Below are 11,046 nucleotides of genomic sequence, written 5' to 3'. Positions count from 1 at the left end.
AGAGAGAGAGAGAGAGAGAGAGAGAGAGAGAGAGAGAGAGAGAGAGAGAGAGAGAGACAGAGAGACACACACAAGAGAGAGACAAAAAAACAAAACAAGCAATGGACAAAGGAGGAAATCAATTTGGGCGATTGACAGAGGAAAAAAAGTTAGTAGCAAACAAGAAACCCAGAAGAACAGGAGTGGAACATACTGTACAAGCTGTAAAACATTATAAATATATTAGAATAGACAAAAACTAAATAATATACATGTACAGTTAACATACTGTACATATATACAATATACAGTTCTGTTCAAAAGTTTGGGGTGAGTATGACTTTAATACTGTTAAACAGCAAGGTTGCATTAAATTGATTAAAATAATTTTTTTCTAACAATATAAATGTCTATTTCAAACGAATGCTGTTATTTTGAACTTTGTATTATCAAAGAATCTTGAAAAAAATACAACACTTTCCACAAACACATTAAAGCAGTCCAACCGTTTTAAAATGAATAACAAAAATGAGGAGCACATAACCGATGTTCTGGTTCTGGTTATCCGATGTTCTTCGTGAGGATCGTACCAAACTCAGGACAGCAGAGAGAAAATGGCGCAAATCAAAAGATCCGTCAGACCTGAGAATGTATCAGTCTTTGCTTTCATCTTTCTCTGCTGAAGTCCATGCTGCAAAATCTTCATATTTCCACAACAGGATCAACAACGCTCCAGACACACGTAATCTCTTCAAAACATTAAATTCTTTCCTCTGTCCCCCTCCACCACCTCCCACTACTTCTATAACAAATTATGATTTCGCCACATTCTTCACCTAGAACACTAGAACAATCAGTAGTCAATTCTCAGTCCCACACACACACACACACACACACACACACACACACACACACACACACACAGGAATTCAAACCAACCACACCCACTGCTAAAACTCCCATCTTCTCCCTTCATCCCTTCACTGAGGCAGAAGTATCAAAACGTCTCCTCTTCAGCCATCATACAACATGCCCTCTTGACCCAATCCCCTCACACCTTCTCCAAGCAATCTCTCCTACACTCTTACCAGCACTCACACATATCAACACATCTCTCCTTACAGGCACTTTTGCCACTTTATTCAAGCAGGCTCGGGTAACCCACTGCTCAAAAAACCTACATTAAACAACTCACTTACAGATGGCCACAGACCTGTCTCTCTCCTTCCATTCATAGCGAAAACCCTCGAACGAGTTGTTTTCAACCAGGTATCATTGTTTCTTTCACAGAACAAACAAACTGGACGCTAACCAGTCAGGTTTCAGGAGTGGTCATTCAACTGAGACTGTGCTACTGTCAGTGACGGAAGCCTTGCGGATTGCAAAAGCTGATTCCAAATCATCAGTTCTTATTCTGCTTGATCTGTCTGCTGCTTTTGACGCTGTCAATCATCAGATCCTCCTGTCTGCCCTCTCTTCACTGGGCATCACAGGGATCCCACTTTGCTGGTTTGAATCCTATCTCACTGGTAGGTCTTTCAGTGTGGCCTGGGGAGGGGCGGTATCCAAAGCACATCAACTGGTCACTGGGGTTCCTCAGGGATCAGTTCCTGGACCCCCCCTCTTCTCCATATACATAACTTTTCAGAACATTCTTGTTCACCATTCCTGGCTGGTCGAATGATCTTCCCACCCCTATCCGGAATGCTGAATCCCTGACAATTTTCAAGCGACAGCTGAAAACTCATCTCTTTCGACGCTACTTGACTTCATCCTAAATAAAAAAATAATAATAATAAAAAAATTCTCCATTTATTCCTTCCCTTTCTAGCTTGTACTTATTTGAACAATGCCTAAAACTTGGTATTACAAGCATTTCCTGTGTCTGTTTGCCTCTTTAAGAAGAATCGCTTTATGTATTCCCCAATTGTAAGTCGCTTTGGATAAAAGCGTCTGCAAAATGACTAAATGAAATGAAATGAAACATAACACTGCAGACTGAAGTAATGGTTGCTGAAAATTCAGCTTTGAACAGGAATAAATGACACTTTACAATATATTAAAATAGACAACTGTAATTTTAAATTGCCATAATATTTCACAATATTACTGTATTTTTGTCCAAATAAATGCAGCCTTGGTGAGCATAAGATACTTCTTTGAAAGACATTGAAAAAAAAAATCTTACCCCTAACTTTTGAACAACAAAGCATCTATACAAATAAACAACATTTACCTTCACATTATACTGACAGATTCATTGAAATGGAGGAATAAAAAAATAAAAACAATTGGTGAAATTGGGAAAACCTGGAGTGGAAATAGAATGGAGTGATTACAGAACACTGAGGGGAAATTGCCGTGAACTGAAACCGAAGCAAATGATAAATGATTTTTGTACTATTTGAGATATTTAATACTTAAGGATCCACGGAAACACTACTTTCTGTGGCCACTGAACAGAGCTGCCCCAGACGGGCATACAGAGTACATGAGTGTGTGTGGTGACAGATAATGAGAACGCTACGCCACACTCATTTTCCACAGACTGATGCTAGAGATGGAAACCAGACTAAGGCCTGACTGAGTGCTGGCCTTCAAACAGCCCAATGTCCAACACACACACCACATCAAGAGTCCGCCGGACCTCCACCAGAAAGCCTGGAAATGAACCAGTGCCTTTAACTGCAATATGTTTAACATTCACAAAGAGCTATTTAAACTAAAAACACTGCCAACACACAGAAAAATCAGAAAGTTCAGCTGCTCGGGACCTCTGTTTGAGAAACGAGTGCACTTTTTTTTTTTACTACAGGACTGGGACAACAACAAAAAAAACTATTACTTATATACAGTATCACTGATATCAGATATTTCAGTTAGACTGAACAACACTCAGGAATCACTCCTAACAATAACAAAGTCAATCTTAGATAAAACGTACAAAGCACATGGTAATGACTGTGACAACTACTGCAGTAAAAAAAGACTGAAAACGCAGACTGCTACCACTTATAAATGAAGAGATATGTAAAGCCAGAAGGAAGCTAGGCAATGATACTATAGGACATGCAACAGTGTGCAGTCACATGTCAAAAAAGATTCTTGTCTGCAGACACAGAGAAGGAGAGAGGGAGGAGATTGAGAGCTAACAGCCCATGAAACTGTTATGAGAAAATGACTCAGAACGGGATAAGCTCAATAATCAACACACTCAATAATAACGGGATTCATCAATAATATGAATCAGACAGAAGTGAGGAATGATATGGGACAGAGGACAAACACATAATCAAGCATAATCAAAAAAAGCTCACCAATATGGAGTCCACTTAAATAGGAGGCAAACTCAGTGTCCTCTTCAAATTATGAAAGGCAGAAGGAATCAGGACAGATTTATATTAGAGAGAAGTTAGGAACACTACTACAGACTGAAAGATGAACAAAAAAGATTGTCAATTCAGCTTATAGGCATGCAAATAAAAATGACAGCGATCACAGTACCGTTTCAAAGGTTTGGAGTCAGTAAGAATTTAAAAAAAAAAATAAATGAATACTTTATTCAGCAAGGATGCTTTACATTGTAAAAGTCTTTAATGTCACTTTCAATCACTGTTAAACAAAAATCCTATTTTAGATAAATACAGTTCTTTCAAACTTTCTATTCATCAAAGAATCCTGGGAAAAATGCACCATGCACTCTCAGAAAAAAAAGGTACAAAATCTGTCACTGGGGTGGTACCCTTTCAAAATGTACTAACATGTACCATTAAGGTACTAATGTGCAGCCTTTAGGTACAAATATGTAACCAGAAATGTTAGAAATCAGCATTTCAGAATTATTTCTGAACTATCATGTGACACTGAAGACTGGAATAATGGCTGCTGAAAATTCAGCTTTGTCATCACAGGAATAAATGACATTTTAAAATACCTTCAGATAAAAAAAAAAGTTATTTTAAATTGTAATTCATTTTAATTAATTAATCTTTGATCAAACAAATGCAGCTTTGGTGAGCATAAGACACTTTTTTCAAAAACATAACCGAACCCAAACTTTTGAACAGTTGTGTATTTTACATTCAAACACAACTATCATATTTCTTCATCAACTGATCCTCTACAGCTAAGCCAGGGGGACAGATCTACTGGCAGCGTTCTCATTCAGCATTCACAACTTTCCATGTGGGCCATAAACTTCAGATTTCTTTTGTCTATTAGACACAACACAAAGTATATACTTTTTTTCCCCACTGTACATGTCTTTTAGGATAAAAAAAAAAAACATATTCAAAGTATCTTTTGCATCTTACACAACAATAAGACTATGAAATACTGGGGGAAACATTCATGTTCAAACTCACATTCACACGGTCTATCATAAAGAAAGACTAAAATGGATGGGATTCATCTGAGCACTCATCATACAAATATCATTTAAAGTGTAAGGCGTAGTTAGAAAGGCAAACAAGTGATGTATTGTGTGCCTGTGTGTCTTTGTGTATTAAAGAGATACAGTATAGTGAACTCTTGGCCCCTTTACACATGCTATGCTCCATTAGGTAGATGTGGTCCAATGAATGCTAATAAACCGTATCTTCATTGTTTGGTACTCTGTTACCACATACAGGGGTCCCCAGCCAATGATCTAATGGCTATGACATCTAATAGGTGAATCAGAGTTAGTCTGAAAGGTGTACCTTCAATGTCCTCCACTGGGAAAGCAAAGAAAGGAATATAATAAACATAAAAAGATTAAAAACAGATCAAGAGGGATGAGGAGAGCAAAAGAATGGAGGAAGAAGAAACTGACCTGTCTCATCATCTTATGAAGGAAAAAATAAAAAGGAAAGATACAGTCATGTGACTGGAAGTACACATTACAAACATGATGTTTGAAATACACTTTAAAATTGATAGGGACAGTTCAACCAAAAATGTCTTTCCAAACCTGTTTTACTTTGTCTACCGTTTTAATGAAAGACAGTGGGGTCCAATGAGGTTTTAACCCCAATGTTCTACAAAAAGTATTATTTTTCACACAAAAAAGTGAGTCATGCAGGTTTGGAACATCATGAGGATGAGGAAATGATCACAGTTTTCAATTTTGGGAGAACTATCCCTTTAAGTGTCAAACTAATGTAAAATTCCATGTTTGTTTTCTATGAAAAGTCTTTAGTATGCTGCTAAGTGGTAAACCATTGCTTACCTCATAGGTAACTGTAACTACCGAACAATTAACATAGTTCATAACAGCAGAGAAAGTGTGCTTTTGTGTGCATGTGCAGGCCTGAAGACATGAGAACATTTGGAGTCACTTTAAAAGCTTCCTCCAGTTCATGTGGTCTCAATTCTACTAAACAAGCTTAAATCAAAACACACACACGAGCAAAGGGCAGCATCTACATGGCCTGCCATACACATTCCCACAGTCCTGCCAAAAAAGCAATACCATGAAGAGGAGGATGGAGGGCAGTAAAATCTTTTGTGTGCTATCAGTCAAGTGAATCCTTAAGCATCTGCCTTCTTGTCGGTGTGACCCAAAGAACAAAAAAACAAAATTAATTAAAAAAGAAAAAAATTATAAGAAGATATAAGGGCGTGAGCGGAAGCCCCGGCTTAGCGTGAGCTGAGGATCCGACGAATGAGCGGCAACCACATGTGACGACCCTGGGCTGAACTCCGCTTCTTCCACTGTGAAAATTGATGTATTCCCTCAGCGACCAGCACAGATCAGCTCTAGGCATGATGAAGCGGATATCGTCTTCTTTTGGAAGACCAAACAAAGTAGTTTCGCTTTCACAACGAAGCACACAGCGTCTTCACGACATGGCTGCAGCGTCAACAATACTACAGTGAGAATAAAAGTTACGCCTTCTTTCTTTGCGTGAACATTTGGGCGCCGTTATGCAAATCTTCCCACATAGTGAGGTAGATATGTGGGGGCGTCTTAGAACGAGCCGTTTTAGGTAGGTGTGGCTGACTCTGAACTTTTATAAAGAATATCTCTTTGGATTTGGGACTTTAGTCTTTGCAACTTTACATATCTTCTTTATGCACCAAGAGCTTGTAACACTCCAAAGAGAAAGGAAAAATGTAAAATCGCATCATATGACCCCTTTAAGGTCTGGGACAAGAAGCGAGGCCACTAAGCTTAGGATAAGGAAAAATATGCTAAGTAAATGGGTATGATTTACAGGTGAAAATGGATAACCGTCATGTCTGTCATAATTACTGCCAGTGTTTTTCAGAGAAACTGAAACAGAAAATAACTTTAAATCATAAAGAACAGTAAAACGTGTCCCAAGATTCATAAAGAAAAACAAAAAACAAAAAGGTAATTGGTCACAGAGTACCAAAAAAACAAAAAAAAATCCCAACCACAGATATAAATTGGACAGCGCAAATATGGAAACAAGATTGATTATTAGATGCCTTTTGCCTACAACAATTTATAAATGAATCTAGAACAGATGATTAATTCAAATAAGTGGGGATGGTGAGTGTACATTAAAGGGGTGCAAGTTGTTTCCATATCTACAATGATGACAGAACGTATATCTGAAAGTATGAAAGTATATCTGGTCAAACAAAGGGCACGAATTAAAGCATGTGAACAGGCAGGATAGAGCTACCGACTCACTATGTTTACATACACAGATTTACATCAATCCCACTGTAGATTCCAAATGTACTGTTTATATGCACCCTATTCAATGTAAATATATCAGTTAAAATAGGCATTACATATATTCCAAAAAAATGGTTCCACGTGCAATGTCAACACTACAATAACAACAAGAAGCCTGTGATTAGTGGTCCTCAAGACATTAAGGTTAACTGATATTAGGTTGCATGTAAATTCAGCTAGTGTAACCAGAAGATACTTTTTTTCCTCATGAAGACGCAAGATGAAGAAAGAAAAGTTAATTGTAAGAGATGACGATGAGACAAGATGTATTAAGAGGAATCCACTTGTAAACAATATAAACAGACATTAACTGACTAGTCTATAGAAAACATTAATAATTTTCAGGGATGGTAACTGGAAGATTGCAGATTTGACACTTCTGTGTAAAAGGGATTATCAAGCAAGAAAAAAATATATAGATTTGGTTCTATCAGTTGTTGACTGGATGGATGCAGATCGGAACGCAAGCTTGCAGTCTATTATAACAAAGTCTGTCTCACTGGAAAACTGACTTGTTACATTTTGATTAAGAAGAAAAAAAAGAAACCTATACATTGATGAATTGTTCACAATAAGATCATAAAGATTAATTTAAGCAACAAGAAGAGGGAATTTACATTTCAAGCCAACTTTAAGTACCTTTAAGTTTAGGGGAATGATGGTGCTCGTTCCTTGTGAGGACTGAACCAGCAACCTTCTAGTTACCATCCCTTAACATTAACCTACACCAGACCAACACATATGTACACAATTCAACTACAGTATAAATTACTGTGTTCCCAGCCCTTTTAACCCCTTTTTTAAAATCATTTATTAGCATCTACTGGATAATGACTTAAATTAATTGATTTAATCTCTAAAAAAATACTTTTGCCAATGAAATATTTTTGAACTATGAACAACTGTGAAAGTCAACGTTTTGGAAAAATCCATGATTTTTAAGATTAATTTCCATGCTTGAAAACCATGATTTGTAAATGATTTTAACATTTTCTATGACTGGAAACCCTGAAAGTTTTACTTTCTGTACCTGTCCAGGGGTGTGCAGTTTGTAATGGATATGACATACAGCCTCAGCTAGCTAGCTAGCCACAGCTAATCATGCCGTTCTGATAAGTAAGGCTTTGAGTGCACATATCTGCGGTGCAAAGCACTAGCGTGTGTTCAGTCATCCAAAGAAAGCCCCTCACCTCAATTTCACTGCAGGCCTGTAGACAGATGGTCTTACTCTTAAAGCACACGCTCATGCAGTTCAAACAAACAACTTTCTTTCTTCCAAACACACATATAAGCATCTATACCTGTGTGGGAACACATTTGGGTTGGTACTGTATCTGGTCTGTTTCTGGTCAAGTCATACACGGAGCTTTAAGTTTTTCTGACAAAATACCATATGTGACGCGATTCTGAAAAATTCTACACTTGAAAAGCTGAATAAAAGCAGCACTTTAATTTTACTTATGCTTATTTGTTATGTGAAATGTAAAGAGTCTGCAAAGACGACGTCAGTTTCACGACCCTTGGGTCCCCTTTTCCTTCTCATTGTTTTAAGCAGCTCTCATCTAATCTTTTCCGGTTGCTGCTCCTTCTATTCTTCTTCATCTTTTTTTCTAGCCATTGCTCTACTCAAATAGTAACGTCACAGCATCTGCAATACACGGGCCTCTTGCGTACAACAGTTTAAAAATAATTTCTGCTGTATTCCAGGTACAAAATGAGTATGTACAGGGCTCAACAATAAGGTAGTTTGCTGGCCTGAGGTCAGCGAGAAGGTTTTTTTTCATTACCACTGAAAATGTTTACATTCAGTGACCTTGAACAAAAATGTTTACACCAGCAGCCCCACGCTGCCCAACATAACATTCAAAGACCCCCCCTCCACCCAAAAAGGCTATGAAATTTACGGGATTTCTACCGGAATTATGACAAAGCTGCCAATTTTCAACTTTTTAATGAACAGAAACCGAGAGTACTGATATATCAAATGAATTAATCATGATTCACTTTGTGCTTACAGACATTTTAAGAACTGCATGTTCTTCAATAAGAACAATAGTAATTGAGGGAGGGAAAAATAAATGCTTACATAGTTGTAGTTTTTTTTTACATTTACATTAAACTTATTTTTTTTGTTTTAAATACTAAAAAAAAATTATTAATTTAAATGCTTTTTAGTCATCCTTCAGTCTCTCTGAAAGTTTGCTGAAGCCCCCTGGTGGGCCCCGGACCTCTGGTTGAGAACCACTGTTTCTGTATCTCTGTAAATAAATCAACACCATTTTTGCATTATGATAATCTGTCACCAAAAAAATGTTGTTATCTAGCTGCCAACATGGGTGAGATTTTGTCAAAATAAAAAAATAAAAAGATTTGTGACAGTCTTGAAAGTACCAGTAAAAATGCTGAAAACCAACCGATCAGTAATGTTTTGCATAATATGCTATCATTTTCCAGCAAAATGTTTATGAATGTTACATTATATCTACAGCTAAGCTACAGCTTGTAAATTTTTTTTGTAAAAAATTCACTTTTGTGAATGAAAATAAAAACTTATATTTAAATAAGAAATATTAAGAAATAAGAAATATAAAAAATATTAAATATAAATAATAATAAAAAAAAACACGGTTAATAATAAAAATAAATAATTATTTCATAGTAAGGCCACAACTAATAGCCTGACTGGACTAGCAGGAAAAAAATAATTATTGTTGAGCCCTGCTGTGTATGTGTGCATTTCAGTGGTTAGTTGCTGCATGATTGCATGAGTGTGGTCCTTACAAAATCTTTTGCTGGGGGTTCTCTGAAGAGTTGTGATGGTCATGGGTCTCCAGACTGCAAACCTCCTGAAAAAAGTGAGGGAGAAAGATAAGGAGCTAGATAGGCAAATAAATAGTTTACATTCACAAAGTCAGTGTTTGGGATTGACAAATGTATTTACTAACTGATACGAGTGAGAAGCAATTTCATCCAACAAATCTGAATCAACCGACGGCAATGTGTGCTGAAAATATAAGTGTGTCAGTCTGGCCATCTAATACATTTGTCACTTTTGTTTATAACCAAAATGTGTAAAAGTAATTTAATAATTAGAAATTTAACACTCTAAACCAGACTGACAAGCCTATTCTGCTTCTGTGAGCACAGCCACAGAGACATGCAATAAAACCATCAGATTTTACGACCGTATGGGGATTACTAAACACTTAACTACAACGCAGAGCTACCTGCCTAAGTATCCATTAGTGAGTGAGTGAGTATGTGTGTGAGCGAGAGAAAGAATGGTCAGCCAGAAACAGCACTTGCTACTGTACATTTGACAGGTTCAAAAATATGTTTTACAATTGAAAGTTACTTTTTTCAAGAGAAACAAAGCAAAGAAACTATTTCCTAAGGCAGCACACATGTGCATGCACGTCAGAGTCCACTTTACGAAGAACGCCACTGATGTGCAATTTTCCGAGTGTGGACGTCCAAAGTGGATGTGAACCAGTGCTATCATTGTCTGTCATTACTCATTCCAGCCCAGACAGCCACGGAAATCCAAAGTATTTTGGCCGAGCCCTCTTGCACAAAAAGGGAAAAAAAATGACAAGGAAGACAAAAAACTCAGAAAAGTCATTCCTTTCATAGTAGGGAGTGAAAGTCAGGTTGTAATGGAGTGGAAGAAGTCTGGAATGATCGAGAGACAGAGAGATGCATGCATGACAGGAAAATATGATATATGAGGGGGCTGGACAGAGGGCGGACAGGATGATTGAGTCATGGAGTACTGTTGAATTTAAAACTGGTGATAGTGGGAGGAAAGGAGCAGGGAAGAGAGAAAAGCATTGGCTAACCTCTCCTGAAAATGTTTGGATGGGATGAGTCCTGCGCGCGGGTTGCCATCACCCTCCAGTTTGGCCTGCCACCAGGTGGCATCGTCCTGGCTCATAACCTGCAGGATATCTCCCTTTCTGAATGCCAAACCTGCCTCCTTGCAAGGGATCGCCTTATCCTCAGCTGGACTGTAGTCAAAAAGCGCCTTTACAAACATCTGAAGAGCAAGAGAGAGAGAAACAGCTTTAAAATGAACAACATTAAATGGATTAAAATGAAATTAGAGAAGGATGAAATTCAAATCACATCTGCTCCATCCCTCTCACTAAACCATGACCAAATAAAGGTGTATTTTGGGTAGCAGACAGGCTTACTTTCCACACATACGCACTACAATGCAACAATTGGAAATTCTGTGTGATTGTCATTAGCGTTTCTCTAACAAAGGTTTTAAATGATTGCGCAGACATATCAAATAAGCCAAAAAGACAAATAAGGTGGTTATTGAGAGCAAACGGAGACAGCAAAGTTCCCAAAGCGCAGAGCAGTAGCTTGTG

At 37.6% G+C, this 11,046-nt stretch overlaps 1 protein-coding gene across 1 annotated transcript in view; it reads right to left on the bottom strand.

Annotated features, from left to right (window-relative positions):
- mpp7a (MAGUK p55 scaffold protein 7a) overlaps nucleotides 1–11,046 on the bottom strand; it is a 67,811-nt gene that overhangs the window by 28,561 nt on the left and 28,204 nt on the right. Inside the window, exons 6-10 of the mRNA XM_016230470.1 lie at nucleotides 10,510–10,706; nucleotides 9,452–9,516; nucleotides 6,426–6,443; nucleotides 4,680–4,694; nucleotides 3,297–3,338 (exon numbers count right to left, since the gene is read on the bottom strand). Of these exons, the coding sequence (XP_016085956.1) occupies nucleotides 3,297–3,338; nucleotides 4,680–4,694; nucleotides 6,426–6,443; nucleotides 9,452–9,516; nucleotides 10,510–10,706 (337 nt within the window). The remainder of the gene's footprint in view (nucleotides 1–3,296; nucleotides 3,339–4,679; nucleotides 4,695–6,425; nucleotides 6,444–9,451; nucleotides 9,517–10,509; nucleotides 10,707–11,046) is intronic.

This window comes from Sinocyclocheilus grahami, unplaced genomic scaffold (genome assembly GCF_001515645.1).
Source record: "Sinocyclocheilus grahami isolate Dianchi unplaced genomic scaffold, SAMN03320097.WGS_v1.1 scaffold371.1, whole genome shotgun sequence".
NCBI classification, from domain to species: Eukaryota; Metazoa; Chordata; class Actinopteri; order Cypriniformes; family Cyprinidae; genus Sinocyclocheilus; species Sinocyclocheilus grahami.
The sequence above is the reverse complement of the archived record's forward strand: the minus strand, read 5'-3'. Positions and strand labels throughout refer to the sequence as shown.